General features: G+C 40.0%; 1 protein-coding gene across 1 annotated transcript in view; it reads left to right on the top strand.

The window, feature by feature from the left end:
* Positions 1 to 3,845: 3,845 nt before the first annotated feature.
* Positions 3,846 to 17,713, top strand: part of LOC149276081 (synaptic vesicle glycoprotein 2C-like) — a 77,187-nt gene continuing 63,319 nt past the window's right edge. Inside the window, exon 1 of the mRNA XM_089503921.1 lies at positions 3,846 to 4,410. Coding sequence (XP_089360047.1) covers positions 3,846 to 4,410 — 565 coding nt within the window. The remainder of the gene's footprint in view (positions 4,411 to 17,713) is intronic.

Here is a 17,713-nt window from a genome sequence, read left to right as displayed (position 1 = left end):
TATTTTGTTTAGAACAAATGTACAAGTTTAGGCTAGCTAGTAGCGAAAGACGACTTGACCTGAGGACAGAAATAAATTAACAGCCATCCCAACTCTGATATGAAGAATTTGGTCCATTTTTCTGGCACTCACTCCCAGATAATGCAACAATGTTTTAACATGCTCATGTAGACTCAAAAAAGCATTTCTACTTGGGACATAATGTGTTCAGAATTATAGCAGGTGAAATATGTTTCAATGATTCAATTTTCCAATTTATTCATACAAATGTCTGAATCCACATCATTGTTTTGAATGCAGTTGCGTTCTGTTTATGTTTTAAGTAATGATGAAAAATACATTACAAGAGATGGTGAATTTAAGCCCAATGGGCAAGCCTGGACAGCAGGGCCAATAACATAGCAAACACTTTTCATGTGCACTACCCACTCTTTCTCATTATCTCCATTTTCCCTAACTCTTCCCCTTTTGTTTTATCTCTCAACTTGTTCTTTGATCACCCTTTCTCATTATCTATCCTCTGTTTCACTTTATTTCTCCTCCTATTTCACTTCATCTCTCCTTTTTCTTCCTACCCCACTCCTTTCTCTTTATCTCTTCTCTTTCTCTTTATCCCTCCTCCTCCTCGTTCTCTTTATCCCTCCTCCTCTTTCTCTTCATTTCTCTCTTTTCTTCCTATCTATCCCACCTCTTCGCATCTTTCATTATCTATCTCTGTATCTCTGTTCTTTCTCTTTATCGCTCCCATTTGCCCCCATCTCTGCTCGTTTTCTCTGTCTTCCCCTTCGGACTCTCTTACCCTTTGAACTTTCTTCCTCTATCTATCTCTCCCTGTGTCTCCACATTTCTTAACTTACCGCAGAGCTCTGTTCTGCTTCAATGATGAGGGCTGGGATATGAAGTCATACTTCTGTGCTCAGCATCTATTGGCGGCATGGGCATATGAACCCCTAAAAATCTGGGGGGACAGCATTTTCCCCCATCAGATCCCCACATGCATGTATAGATTAACTGAATAAGACATACAAACCCTATATTTGCAGGCATATATATAAATAATGTATGGAAACATAGCGTAGCAGATATGGATCAACAGAACAGCATTAAAGATAGAAACTCCCTAAATTACAGGCACAGATCACAGGTTGCACACCCCAAAGGCCAGCCCTGGCGTCCACATTCCCCACATATAACCTGACCAGCACTCAGATTACACAAACAAATTACAGTCCAGAGTGAGACAACTTTGTCCCCAAATAGCCCAGTGTAAGCCAACGTTGCCCCCAAACAGACCAGCGTGAGCCAACTTTGTCCCCAAACAGCCCAGCGTGAGCCAACTTTGTTCCCAAACAGCCCAGCTCACAAATAATTAAAGCAATTCATCCACACATTAATTCATTATTTCACTAATTCACACAATTCATCCACACGTGGATTCATTCATTCTCTTACTCATTCACACAATTCATCCACATATTAATTCATTCATTCTAACTCTTTATTTCAATATACTTACTACCCCCTTTTGTTACTTTTATCCCCACTTCACCCCTTCTCACACTATCTACCCCCTCCTCATACTATCTACCCCCTTCTCACACTATTTACCCCCCTCCTCATACTATCTACCCCCTCCCTACCCCTCTTCTCACACTATCCCCTCCTCATACTATCTACCCCCTCCCTACCCCCCTTCTCACTAGCTACCCTCTTCCTGCCCCTCCTCCTCGCTAGCTACCCTCTTCCTGCCCCCTTCTCGCTAGCTACCCTCTTCCTGCCCCCCCTTCTTGCTAGCTACCCTCTCCCTACCCCCCTTTGTAGGTTACTTACCGTGCAGTCCTGTGGTGGGAGCTTGAAACGCCGGCACCGAGACAGATGCCTCACGCTCCACCCACTGCAGTGGGGGCAGCGTTGAGGCAGGTGGCGGCGGCGGCAGGGAGCAGAGGAGATAGAAGGACGCCGAGCGGTTGCTTAAAATGACCGCTCGGCACCCCTCTCTCTCCTCCTGCGGCGTTTCTATTGGGGGGGTTCCTACGGCCCTGGGGGGGATTTCTTCATTAACAGTCCCCCCCGCATGAGTTACTGGGGGGGGATCTATCCCCCTCGTCCCCCCCCCGGTTCCTACGCCCATGATTGGCGGGAGCATTACGAGGGAGCAGTAGACATGAGGTCTGCATGAATAGACCTCACACTTCCTATATTTTGGGGTGGTTTGATGGAGATTCATGATCTCCCCAACCAGCTCTGCTTCTCTAGTGGCTTCTCTATTAATTTTATTTTTCCCACGACAGCCCTGTGAAAGAAATATCCAAAATAACCTATTATGTTCTAGCATTAGTATATAAATTACACTGTAATGTATCTTTTTTATGTATTTATAAATAATATACTTATTTTTAGCTCCTGCAGTGTACACAATAGTTTTCAGTGTAACAGTTCTATTAACAGTTCTATTAATTCATATTACTGGGCTGCCCAAAGACCAAATCCTCACTTCTACCTACTATTATTTAAATCTAGTCTTGGACATTTCCCCATTTTCTACTTTACAGGGAAATTGAGTGTTTTATAAGCGATATGAATTATGAACCAATTAATAATTTATCCCTGCCAAATCTTGTCAGTATAAAAATGTCTTAAATGTTAAAGGATTATCTGGCACCAAGTGCATCCAACAGGTGGTTTTAGAGGTTTCCTAAACAGCTAACTTAATTCATTTTATATTGTTTACTATTACACACAAATCCACAAAAATGACACTTATGTAAACTAAAACTCTTTTCTAAGAACAAGCATAACTGCAAAAATCTCCTCTGGATATACTACTGTATATATGTAAAATAAATAAATGTATTCATTTTGCGGTAATTATAATTAAAATGTGTACAGTGGCTTTTTATTCAGTTCATTAAATTATGGTTAATGGTCTAGTTGATAAAAATGATTTTGCAGCGAAACATTATTCCTGACTAAGTACCATTAGATTCAATAAAATTTACTTTGTTAATCTGCAGTTAAGCAATTGCATATGTGCATTCCAGTCTATACAATATACCGTATACATGTATTGTTTTAATCATTTATTGGGTTTATAGTGTGTATAATTAAGGTTCCATTGCAGGTTAGGCACCAAACCATATTGTAAGACAGTGTACGTGCAACCTAGAATGTTTCAAATGTTTCTCAGAACTTCCGCAATGATCAGATATATATTTTTCTTTCTTATTATAACATAGAAGGCAAACAAGACAGGAAAAGTATTCAATCCTGCCTTATGTCTACTTTCAAATTTTATAAACCCAGACATTCCATGAACATGATGTAGGTAAAAGCTCCATTCTGAATGTTCGTTCATTCCAGATAGGAATACATGTAAATAACCTCTGCTCTCTACTAAATCTTGACTTTCTTAATAAAGGGGTAAGCAATTTGGGGCACAACTGCACCACCAATAATTCTTTCCTAGCAATAAACAGGCCACAAAATTTTAAATTAAGGTACAGCTCCTGACTAAATAATTGTTTGATTATTATTAAGGTTTAATGTCATCTATACTGTATATTTAAGACTTAATTGATTAACCACAAACTAATGGATCAAATAGAGAGAACTCTTAAAATCCATAAGTGGAGCGTTCTTTGTACTTACTAAACTATACAAATTAATTGGTTAGCATTGTGGAAACATTGCCCATTCTTAACTGGTTGTGCTTAATAAGCTTTTTTTTTCTTTTTTTGCCTTGCAGATGTGTTCTTAAGAATTGTTATCTTATACGCTGCACAACAAAAGCACTGAGCCAATTCCAGAACAGATCGATAGTGACTAGTATTTGGAAATTGTAAACAATGGAAAACTCCTACAGAGACAGGACTTCACTAGTAAGAGGTGCTAAAGATATAGCCAAGGAAGCAAAGAGACATACATCAAAAAGTTCAAGCCGAGTAGTAGAAGTAGATCATGATGGGTATACTTACAGATCCAACAACCAGTACCCCAATGAAGAGCCATATGCACATGGAAACTATAATGAAGAAGGTAATGATGATGAAGGGTCTAGTGAAGCAACAGAAGGACATGATGAAGATGATGAGATGTATGAAGGAGAATACCAAGGAATACCAGGCATGAGTCAAGCTAAAGATGGCTTGGTGGCTTTGGGCCAGCCTATCTCTGATGAATATAAAGATCAACGTGAGTTAGAAAGTGAAAGGAAAGCAGATGAAGAAGAACTGGCTCAACAGTATGAGCTAATAATTCAAGAATGTGGACATGGCCGTTTTCAATGGACTCTCTTCTTTGTCCTTGGAATGGCATTAATGGCTGATGGAGTAGAAGTATTTGTGGTTGGATTTGTGCTGCCTAGTGCAGAGACAGATATGTGCATTCCTAATTCAGGCTCAGGATGGCTTGGTAAGTCTAATTTATGTTACATTATTAACATATTGTACTTGCATTGAGTCTTCTGTTGTTGCATGTTGGAGACTTCTGAAAATTTTAACAGATGTGTTTTAAAACCAACATTTATTTAGGGTTTGCATGCAAAATAAACACTTTATTTTAGCACAAATTTAAGTAGAAAAGAAACATGCCTTCTGAAGTACTCAAGGCAATCAGCTCTTCAGTGGGATACACCTCTATCCCCTGATTGTTTCCTCTTAAAAGGTCATTAACAAGCCACCTGATCTTGTTAAGCAACAGCCAATTTCAAGGGAGCAAGTTGGCTGAATTCTTATAAGGTTGTTCTCCATATGTTACACGTGTATTCTCCATTCATAGGCTCCATTCAGTAATAAAGCCCCAGACAGTGGTGACTTAAAGATAAGCAGCAGAGCATGGACATTTGGAAATGAACAACAAAATCACCACATCTATTGACACCATTGAAAGCACAATGTTACTCAATATTATTATTATTTATTTTATGTAGCGCCATCAAATGCCGTAGCACTGTACAATGGGTAGAAAGGACATAACAAGTAGTATGTAACATAACAAATTGACTTACACAGACAACAGGTGAGGAGGGCCCTGCTCAAACGAGCTTACAGTCCTATATATATATATATATATATATATATATATATATATATATATATATATATATATATATATATATATATGCTCAAGATATATGATCCCACAACCAGAAGCCCCAGAAATGTGTTTAGCCACCTTCAGCTTCTAAGAATACCCAACATCATATGTTTTTACCATTGAGTAGATATACTGTATGATTAAAATTTAAAAAACACAGGAATTGAAGTTACAAAAATTCCACATGTTTTTTAATTTTTCTATTGGTTTACAAAACATTTTCATGGTCAAAAGGTTCAAAGAGATAAGAGATTTTTATGCACTCATTTTATGCTGGCCTTTTAAACATTTTGTCTCAGTTTGTTGCATCATATGGTCTGGGTTTTTTTTTTGTGTAAGTCTACCAAGAAAACCATGCATGACTTTGTAAGAAAAAGAAATATGAAGCTGTAAATTCCAGCTGTCTTATTGTAGAACCCATTACTAAGCTGGAGATTTGTTCTCACAGGATAATTAATTATTCTAATGAAATTTGTTTTTGACTTTATACCAGTTAAATCACGTCTAGAACTATTAATGTTTGTTTAAGACAATAAAAATTGTAATTATTTTAATTTCAATGAATATGCTCACTCAGTGTTTACTATAATACATTATTGTTTGTGTACAATTTAATAATTCAAAAAAATATGTTTAATAGCTTTTCAAATTTAGATTATTACATTCATATGTGCCTCCTACACATTGTAAGCTTGTGAATAGGGCTCTACTATGCAATGGTTTGCCTCTGTTTGACCATCAAAGTCGGTAGTTCTCCAGCATTATGCTTTGGGAAACACTTTTAAAGGACTGGAATCATTATCATACTTTGAACCATTTCAGCCTAAAGGCTTAAAGCTATAATTAAGAATCAGTTCATTCCTACTCCAATTTTCTATCTTGTGCACCCACGTTATTTATAGCCACATGTTCTCTGTTCTATCAACTTTAGGACCAAGTGTCCTGGAAATCAAGTACACTAGCTGTAGAATATCACCTTGGACCTGCTCATGGAGCCCATGGACAAAGCAAGCCAACTCACCCTGTAGAAACACAAGTCTTGTGTCAGGATTGGGGGGGTGCATAACCTAAGCTCTGACACATGCTCCTCTCTTTCCTGACAAACTAAGTCTATGTGTTAACCAGCATTAATTACCAGGGCCGGACTGGGACTGAAAAGCAGCCCTGGAAAAATTTGGAGACCAGCCCCATATAGTTTATCTCACGGTGAAGCTATTATACCCACACGCACCCCTTATACATACCCGAGTCACACTATGTGCAATTCTTTTTATCTCATTATTTGTATTAAAATGCCAGAAAGCAAAAGTGTTAAAAGGCCCTAATAAATTAAATACATTACACATAATAGGATCAAAACATTTACTACTGCGAACATTGTTAGATGAAAGAGTTCCATTTTATTTAGTGGAACAAAACACTGATCACATTATTCTTCACGATATTCTGGTAAGAAACTTTTATTTCTTTATTAATTCATGTAGACTATTTTTTTCCATATTTAATAAAAGCTATGATTGAGACATATTTGGTTTTTATTTCCTTTCATTTGACAACCTACCCCCGAGTTATGCACCTCTGCCCCCAGGCTTGCCACTCTGCCCCCCTGATATGCCTTCTAACCCCCTATATGCCACTCTGCCTCCAGAAATGCCTTATACCCCCTATATGCCACTCTGTCCCATGATATGCCTTCTAACCCCCTATATGCCACTCTGCCATATAGGGGGTTAAAAGGCATATCATGGGGCACTCTGCCTCCAGAAAAGCCTTATGCCCCACTATATGCCACTCTGCCTCCCTGATATGCTTTATACCCTCTCTTTATACCCTCACTCTGCATCCAGAAATGCCTTATACCCCTATATGCCACTCTGTCCCATGATATGCCTTCTAACCCCCTATATGCCACTCTGCCATATAGGGGGTTAAAAGGCATATCATGGGACAGAGTGGCATATAGGGGGGTATAAGGCATTTCTGGAGGCAGAGTGGCATAAAGACGGTTAAAAGGCATATCATGGGGCACTCTGCCTACAGAAAAGCCTTATGCCCCCTATATGCCACTCTGCCTCCCCAATATGCGTTATACCCTCCTATATGCCCCTCTGCCCCATGACATCCCTTTTAACTCCCTTTATGCCACTCTGCCTCCAGATATGCCGTTGACCCCCTATATGTCACTCTGCATCCAAAAATGCCTTATACCCCTATATGCCACTCTGGCATATAGGGGGTTAAAAGGCATATCATGGGACAGAGTGGCATATAGGGGGGTATAAGGCATTTCTGGAGGCAGAGTTGCATAAAGGGGGTTAAAAGGCATATCATGGGGCACTCTGCCTCCAGAAAAGCCTTATACCCCCTATATGCCACTCTGCCTCCCTTATATGCCTCAACCCTCCTATATGCCACTCTGTCCCATGATATGCCTTCTAACCCCCTATATGCCACTCTGCCATATAGGAGGTTAAAAGGCATATCATGGGACATTTTTGTTTACTTTATATGGCAAGCCGATCCAGCTTGCCATATTAAATAAAAAATAATATATGCCACTCTGTCCCATGATATGCCTTCTAACCCCCTATATGCCACTCTGCCATATAGGGGGTTAAAAGGCATATCATGGGACAGAGTGGCATATAGGGGGTATAAGGCATTTCTGGAGGCAGAGTGGCATGAAGGGGGTTAAAAGGCATATCATGGGGCACTCTGCCTACAGAAAAGCCTTATGCCCCCTATATGCCACTCTGCCTCCCCGATATGCTTTATACCCTCCTATATGCTCCTCTGCCCCATGATATACCTTTTAACCCCCTTTATCCCACTCTGCCTCCAGATATGCCTTTTGACCCCCTATATGTCACTCTGCATCCAGAAATGCCTTATACCCCTATATGCAACTCTGGCATATAGGGGGTTAAAAGGCATATCATGGGACAGAGTGGCATATAGGGGGGGTATAAGGCATTTCTGGAGGCAGAGTGGCATATAGGGGGACACACTTACATACACACACATGCCGATTTTTTTTGTTTTTAACAAATACAAAAAACATTATACAGTACAAAAAATACATTATTTTACTCACCTTCTACTTGTCTTGACTTCCTGGTAGCTGCACACTGTTCTCCTCTATGCTGACAGGATGCCACTGACCTGACATCCGGTGCTGCAGCAGTCTGAGTGCGAGGGGGCGGAGCTTCCACCTCACGCTGCTCCCATCACTATGCAGCCATCAGACTGCTGGGAAAGTAATCTAAACGGCCGGTGCGTGCTGATGCCGCCGGCCGGAGCTACTTTAACACTTTTTTTTAATTATATGGTAAGCTGGGTCGGCTTGCCATATAAAGTAAAAAAAAAGTATTAAAGCAGAGCCGGCCGGCGGCATCAGCACGCACCGGCCGTTCAGATTACATTCCCAGCAATCTGATGGCCGCATAGTGATGGGAGCAGCGTGAGGGGTGAAAGGTCAGTGCGAGGGGGCGGAGCTTTCACCCCTCACACTGCTCCCATCACTAGACGGCCATCGCACAAGGCTGCTGGGTGCTGATGCCGGCCGGCCGCATCAGCACCCAGCGGTCGCTTTGATTAGATTTCGGGAAGCCTGGGGGGCAATTGCCCCCCTGCCCAGCCCGCCCCTGGCACCGAGGGAGGCGTTCATTGCCATTTGCAGCCGCTCAGCGGCTGTCTTCATGGTAAGTCTGCCGGCCGCCCAGCCCACGGACCTTCCGGCCCACCGGGAAATTTCCCGGTATCCCGGTGGGCCAGTCCGGCCCTGTTAATTACTCTGATCTTCTTGCAGCGACACATTACCGAATCATCTGGGATCCAGCAACGTATTCTAGCTTAGGCCATCTGGCACAGCAGAGGGCGATCTGCTCCTCTGCTGTGCCACTGCTTAATGACCCATATACAAGAGAGATCTCTGATCTCCCCAACGGGCCCATTTACACTATGAAGGTTATGTAGCGCCTCAATAGGGTGCATTACAAAGCACTAAGGACACGGAGGGCCAGATATGATGTCATATATAAGATAAATATGTTGCTACTTGAGTCCCCAGCCTCATTAGCTTTGCAATAATACCTAGGTATACTTTTACATTTGAAAAATTGTAATATCAATATTTTTACATTTTATTTACAAAGCACACGCAGAATCTGTAGCACTATAGCATTAAGGGGAAAATACAAATTTAACAATAAGATTACTATCAACAATAACATGAACACATAAAAGACATACTAGTATAGATGGAGAAGGGAGCTCTGCTTTTTACGTCTCTACCCTCATTATCTCTTCGGAGTGTGATGGATTGTGGTTTGATACATATAGTCAGACTAATTTCTAATTTAGTTATATTAGCCTTTAAAAAAAAAAAAAGATTGATCTCAGAGTCTAAGGTAGCAAGGAATTTTCAAGGATCCATTAGTGATGTTTGCAGACCTAATCTACTTATGTGTACTGTAGCAGCACAAAGAAATACAATTAGACTAACAGCATACACAGGGATAGCAATATGTTCATTATTTGGCTTGAAGAAGAAAAGGTTTTAAAGCAAAGACCAACTTGAAGCAAGAGGAAGTGATTTTACGAGACTGCATCTTCACTTTGCTCCAGGTGCAGATGAGAAAATTGTGTTGCTATAATATTTATAAATATTATGTTTTGTATTCTTGCATAATAACTGAGTTTGTTGCTGCAGCTAAATATCTAAAGTTAGGAAACTAGGCAGAGAAAGGCAGTACAGATTCATGTAACATGAAAACATGATTCAGAACTGTGTCAAAATATCTGAGCGTTATATGTTATTAAAAAAAAAACTTTTTTAAAAACTTATTTTTTTGAAATACCTTTGGGGGACATTTCTGTGAGTCATGGCAATATTTGCACATGTATGGTTATGGTTTATACACACTAACTATAGATACACAAGGAATAAAAACCGGTGTAATATATTTCAATAAAACATGTACATAATATCATAACATTAACGGGTGTCAGGAGAAACAAATTGATCCCACCGAAGGTGTTTAGAGTGCTGATTAGTCAAACATAGAATGTCTGATGTGGGAAGGTTTCTTACAGAGAAAATGATTCTCATAAAATCTCAAGATGACTAAATGCACAAAAAACGGGAAAGGGCGTAAACCATTGGGCAGATTCACAAATACCTCAAACAGGTATGGGCAAATGTATAGTTCAAACATTTCATGGCACAAATTCTAATGGAAACCCATACTTAAAAAGGTAGTACACACAGATTTTGGTGTTTTACCAGTGTTTTTCATAATGCAGTTTATATACTGGAATGTTTAATAATTTTCTCAGTGCATTAAAATATCATATGGCTCCTCCAATTCTTTACAGCTAATTAATTAAATGCAACATTTTTATATCACTTCACACTTATAGAATATAAAGGCAGAAATTCGCATTAAACACTTATATTGTATAATCTGTTTCATGTGTAAAATTGAATCAAGGCTATATTAATTCTTTACTCACTGTCAACATATATTAGCCACATTCATCTTCCTTTATCGCAAAGTGAAATGCAGTTAATGAATGTGGTAATACAAGGACCTTATACACATAGTACATACAAGAATGAAATCTTCCTAAGATCTTTTCTATTTTTAATCAATTTCCTTTTATAGATTTAATAGCGTTAATACCATCAATTCTGTATACTATAATAATGAGTATTTTATTGGTTCAGAGTCAAAAGTGGTATATACTGAGAATCCAGACAAAGAGATATTTTGTTTCAATATTTTGCAATTTTTATATCTGGGTTAAATAAAGTGAAAAATGCTTTTTATATAAAGAAGGGCAAGAAGAACAGGACATACCGGTACGGCCATAGGGGACTGAAGGGGTTAAGTATAGGTAAAGTTGATGCTCTTCAGTCAGAAAACCCACTTGTTTTGTTGCCAGTTGCTGTCTCTGTCATGACAGTCCGCCGAGCATCGTCACTTGCATAGGTCTTGGGAAGTATATGTTCTCTCAGGGAACTTAAGATCTGGATGGTAATGGCAGATCCAGGCCAAAAATATAAACACAACGGATAGGCTCACCAGTAGACAATCTGATATAATAATAACACAAACATATGCCATAAACCATAATACACATACAGTGCATTACAATTCTGGTACGTCTATTCACCCATAGGCAGTTAGAACACGATTCAGCCTAGAACTGGAAAGCCCCAGACAGTGGCTTTCCCAGGAATCATATTTAACCCTTTTGTGACAAGACTGTTTATTTTTTTGTACCCACACAAATTATATTTGCTTTTTCAAAATAAAAAGATTTACCAAGAAATAACATATTGTTGCATTTTAGCAACATCGGCTGAGCAACGCTTGCTTCCTAAATGCTCTTTCCAGCAACAGGGCACAGTTATATTCGAAAGACACGTGGTCTTTCTCCAGGCCCCTAAATAATGCACATGCGTACATACACACAGTTATGCTTAGAAGGCAATAGCGCATAGTAACATAGTTCATAAGGTTGAAAAAAGACCAAAGTCCATCAAGTTCAACCTATATACATATTGTGTCCCTACTGTGTTGATACCAGAGGAAGGCAAAAAAACCCTTATGAAGCAGATGCCAATTGCCCCATACCAGGGGGAAAATTCCTTCCCGACTCCAAATATGGCAATCAGAATAAATCCCTGGATCAACGTTCTGTCCCTATTAATCTAATATCCATAACTTGTAATATTATTGCTTTCAAGAAACACGTCCAGGCTCCTTTTGAACTCTTTTATTGAGTTTACCATCACCACTTCCTCTGGCAGAGAGTTCCATAATCTCACCGCTCTTACTGTAAAGAACCCCCGTCTGTGCTGGTGTAGAAACCTTCTTTCCTCCAACCGTAGAGGATGTCCCCTTGTTATAGATACAGTCCTGGGTATAAATAGGTCCTGGGAGTGATCTCTGTACTGTCCCCTTATATATTTATACATAGTTATTAAATCCCCCCTAAGCCGTCTTTTTTCCAAACTAAATAACCCTAATTCTGATAATCTTTCTGGGTATTGTAGTCCTCCCATTCCCCTTATTACTCTGGTTGCCCGTCTTTGAACCCTCTCCAGCTCCACTATATCTTTCTTGTACACTGGTGCCCAGTACTGTACACAGTATTCCATGTGTGGTCTGACTAGTGACTTGTACAGTGGTAGAATTATTTCCTTGTCGTGGGCATCTATGCCCCTTTTGATGCACCCCATGATTGTATTTGCCTTAGCAGCAGCTGCCTGACACTGGTCGCTACAGGTAAATTTACTGTTAACTAAAACTCCTAAGTCCTTTTCCATGTCAGTCGTCCCCAGTGTTTTCCCATTTAATACATATTCCCAGCCTGGATTTTTCTTCCCCATGTGCATAACCTTACATTTATCTGTGTTGAACAGATACCCCATTTTAATACATATACACACCTGCATACATTCCAAGCTCCTACCTGCAGAGTATCTGTTCCTGAAGCTGCAGATTCCAGGCTGCGTAATCCTGGCACCATAACTCTAAGCCTTTCCTTTCCCTTCAAAGCAGACAGCCAAGGACCTTTCCTTCTTACTGAATGTAACATATGACCACTAAAGTAGCTTCTTACTGGTACATCCTCTCACATGTCAGAAAATAGGAAAATAATTATGCCCTTACTGTTCATACAACCATAATACCCCTGCTGCAAGAGAGGCACTGCTGCCCCTTGCACCAAGTTGGCCCTATCTGACTTCTCGCATTACCTCACAAGTACTGTATTCCTTCTGTACAGTGTAGGCTTCTCCAGAAATAACACAAGAGCAAGTGGGGTCCCCTAGCCACCAGGGGCATGAAACATATGCCCCATTGCTAACTCTCCCCTGGATATACTGGTAACTAGGTACCATTAGTCAACCCTTACGAAAAAATTACTGCAGTTTTTCTGAAGTAATACTGCTGTTTTTTGGACATGAAAAAACTGCAATACTGCACTTTTACTGCAGTATTACTGCACATTTACTGCAGTTGTACTGCATTTGTACTTCACTGTACTGCAGTTGTACTGCAGTTATTTTTGTACGGAAGTACAAATGCAATAAAGCTGCAGTACATTGAAGTACAACTGTAGGTTTGCAATATAAAAAAAAAGTGCAGTAAATGTGCAGTAAAACTGCAGTACAGTGAAGTACAAATGCAGTACAACTGCAGTAAATGTGCAGTAATACTGCAGTAAAAGTGCAGTATTGCAGTTTTTTCATGTCCAAAAAACAGCAGTATTACTTCAGAAAAACTGCAGTAATTTTTCGTAAGGGAATAAATGAACCCAAACAATCCACACCAAAAAAAACGAAATAACCCACAGGTTGATACAAATATATAGTAGGCTAAGACACAAAATATGACACACATTCCACAAATAACTGAAAGTAAAATCACAATATAAGTCCACTTAATACATACCGTATATCCCTAATCAGAGGGTTCCTTCCTACATAATATAACCATTATATAATGATCCAACCACCATCATTATGACTAGAAAGTAAATCCATGTAATTGTATCAATAGCCTCTACATTCATCAGCCAATGTATCTTCCAACAACAGCTGCACATTGTCCCTTCTGACCTAACCATGCAAATGTCATACTTCGCTGTGTTACATGTTAATTAGCCAGAGTATCCTGCAGGCATAGTTGTACATATAACTGTAAGTTTTTAGCTATACAGAGAAAGGTCCAGGTCCAATGCAGCACGGTCCCTGTGGATGTAAAGGGCATGGGACACAAAAGTGTGGTCTTGAATCCAATGGAACTGTGTGTTCTCTCTCGATCGAAAAAAAATAATAGCTGGTTACCAGTTTCCAGCCAACTTTGGAATCAGAATTTGACAGCAGATGACCATTTAGTCCATCTGGTCTGCTCTTCTGGTCTGCATGGACCTTGCTTTGTGCACTGGAGCATAGTCATGCTGGAATAGAAAACGGTCTTCCCTAAACTGCTCCCAAAAAGTTGGAAAGATAGCATTGTCCAAAATGTCTTGGAATGCTGAAGAATTAAGATTTTCCTTCACTAAAAAAAGCCTAGCCCAAGCCCTGATTTCAATAACTAAGAGGTGTGTCCTAATACTTTTGTCCATATAGTGGTGCACAAAGCCAAGGTCTATAAAGACGTAGTTGAATAAATTTGGTGTGGAAGAATTTGACTGGCCAGCACAGAGCCCTGACCTCAAGCTTGTTGAACCCCTCTGCGATGAACTGAAATGGAGATTTCAAGCCAGGCCTTCTTGTCCAACATCAGTGCCTGACCTCACAAATGGTGTACTTGAATTGGCAAATATTCCCACAGAAACACTCCAAAATCTTGTGGAAAGCCTTCCCAGAAGAGTAGAATCCATTATAGCTGCAAAAAGAGGACCAACTACATATTAATGTCTATGTAATTAGAATGCAATGTCCCTGTTGGTTTAATGGTCAGGTGTCCCAATACTTTTGTCCATATAGTATACATCATTAACAGGGTCAGAATAAAGAATATATATATATATTTCTTGTTTTTTTAAGTATACCCATACAATTTTCTATAATATCTGTTCTTCATGAAACCACAAAGATGTTAAGTGTCTTTGTTCCAAACTAGATTTGGTCAAGGACAGAACATTAATTTCTTTTGTAGATGGTACATTACTCTCTGTTTGGGTAAGCAATTTATATTCACCAGACATCTATGCGAGTTTCCACTCGAGCAGAAGTAGGCACTAGAAAAAAAAGATTACACCAGTGCTCCATTGCTGACAAGCAAGTGTCTCTTGTCAGATCAGCTTCCTCTCTTTCCCTGGAGGTCAGATGTGTCAGCTTAGCTTTTGTTCCATAAACCAACCGCAGACAGGCAGGTACATGCTGCAACAGAGGCTTATCATATCCTCCTTTTGGTAGTGGATTATACGTAAACAAACCAACAGCTACATTTCTCGCAATATCTTTTTTGCTCGTAATGAATAATAATTATGGCCCCAAGTAAGCACAGGGAGGGTATTATAAAGATCAGTGTGGTTCACTCTAAGTGGATAATTCCATAGAATAAATTAGCTAGAAATTGGTCTTCTAGTGATGCAGTTGCAAAATAACTTAATACTGAATATAAATGAGTTATTTCCACAGACTAGAAAGCTCACTTAGATAAAATATTTCAACAGACCAGAGCTATAACTGTATTAACAAAGGTGGTTTTCTATATACCGTAATACATGCCAAAGAAAACAAAAAAAAAAAAACCAAATACTGAAGTATGTGTTGTGTGAGTGTTGCTAAGATTATTCAGAATTTCTATTGTCTAATGCAGTGAAAACTAACAGGAAGTTTAATCAGCATTATGGATGTTATGATTCCACAACAGCTATAGCACTGCCCTCTAGAATTATATAAGCATACCTGGGAACTCCGGGTTTGACCCGGAGATTGCCGGGTGAGCGCTGCTCCTCCGGTTCGCCGGGTCAAGACCCGAATCCTGCGGGTCGCGGCAGCGGGGTCTTGATACGCCCCGCTCCCTGTCCCATTTTTTCCTTTAAATGGGGGTGTTTCCCGCTGCCATCAACGGGAACTCCCACCGACGTAAGCCGGAACTCCCCCGACGTCAGTATGAACGCCGCCGACGCCAGCGGGAACTCCCTTGACGTCAGCGGGACCGCCGACCGATGGCAGCAGGACCGCCCACCAACGTCAGCAGGACAACCCACCAACGTTAGCTGGAGCGCCCGCTGACGTCAGTGTGCAGTCCTGGCTGCGTCCCGCAAGGGAAGGCTCCGGGTAGTCGGAGCCGAGAAGTTCCCAGATATGTATATTAGATGCAAAGCAGGCATTGTTATACAAAATTGGTGGAAGTGGAAGTTCATCACATTCAACTTTTTATTATCTTTTGTACACATCTAGAAAAAAGACAAAAAAATATCCTTAATCTGTCCTGAAACTTTTTGGTTTCTTTCTGGTCTATTCATTTTCAGCAAGGAAATTTGTTGTCCACATTCACATGCCCACATTTACTCTCTTAGACTCACACTATCTCTCATGCTCTCTCTCTGAATGTCTCTCTACCTTCTCTGCTGACTTCTGCTTCTGTGTCCCGCAGCTCTTACATCTTCCTGTTCTACATCTTGTTCTCCTTTTGCCTCTCGTCTAGCTTCACTTTTGTCTCTTCTTTCTTCTAACGCATCTCCCCGGACATAACCTGCCACTGAATTACTGCAAAATGTTGGCGCTTCTGGTGACGTCCTCACCCCTGATTGGAGCTCTGGGGAGAGGACGTCACCAGAAGCTCCAGCATTTGGCTAAAGTTCACACTAGGTTATCCAAGAGCAATATGGTGGAGCTTCCAGTGACCTTCTCTCCCCGATCCTCCAATCAAAGGGAGAGTATATCACTGGAAGCTCATTTTTTGGCTGAAGTTCACACAGGGTTATCTTAGGGCAAAATGGTGGCACCTCCGATGGCGTCATCTACCCCAACCCTTAATAAGGGAAGCGGACATCGACAGAATCTCTGCTATTTTGGTGGATGTTCACAAAAGGTTATCTTAGGGCAAAATGGTGGAGCTTCCATTGACATCCTCTCTCCCAATCCTCCAATCAGAGGGAGAGGGCATCACTGGAAGCGCCGACATATTGCCATAGAGAGACATTCAGACAGTATGAGATAGTGCAAGTAAAAGAGCCGAAAAGTCTATGCCTTTTTGGTTAGTTTTCAGCCATTTCGTAAGGGGTCTGGCCTAGTTTTCATAGATTCATACAAATTGACACAATCTGCAAAGTTTGTAAAATTGTCAATTCGTGCGACCCCTTGGAACAAATGAAACAATCTTCTTGTTTGGCAACACTCAAACTCTTGGTGCCCGAGCAGGACTCCACCCTTTCCAAAACAACAAAATTAAAATAAAACAATATTCCATTAATTCCAACTTTAACAAATGCCCAATTTAAAAGTAAAAACCAAGTATCCAATAACCCCAGTGTAGATGGCCAGGTAAGGCCCAGCAGTTCAATGCGAGTTGAGAAGATAGTTTTCCTGCCAAGTAATTACAAAAAGGTATTAAAGCAAAATACCAAGGCCCTACATATAAAATATATTTTACATTTGTAAACCTATTCCAATAGTTTCTTTTGTTCAATTTATACAGACTTGACTATTTTAGTCTTTGGGGGAAATAATCTGTCAGAGCTGATCTACCTGCTCAGTTTTTCTCCTGATACATAGTTCCCAGTTTTTGACAGATATATCAAACGACAATGCATATATACAGCAAATAAACAATAGAAGATCTTACTGACAGTAATTTATGGAAATGGATAATGTCATAATTCAGTCCAGTGCTCTGTGAGGTTTTAGGTGAAGCATATCATTTTTTTTGTTCCTCTTGTCTCTCTTGTTTAGCAGAAGAATATATCCATTGCTTGAATTTAATTTCACATTGACTGATTTAATGGCTATATAGTCTTACACATGGGAAAGAAATACTTGAAACATATTGTTCTGGGTTCTTCTTTTTTCCATCAAAGACAGATTACAATGAAAATTGTACATAAAAGCCAATTCTATTCAGTGAAATAGATTCTCCAGCTTCCCCTA

Source organism: Sceloporus occidentalis, unplaced genomic scaffold, assembly GCF_023333645.1.
Source record: "Sceloporus occidentalis isolate IW3139 unplaced genomic scaffold, rSceOcc1.0.p SCAF_248, whole genome shotgun sequence".
NCBI lineage: Eukaryota > Metazoa > Chordata > Lepidosauria > Squamata > Phrynosomatidae > Sceloporus > Sceloporus occidentalis.
Note: the sequence above shows the minus strand (reverse complement) of the source record. Positions and strands in the feature narration are given on the sequence as shown.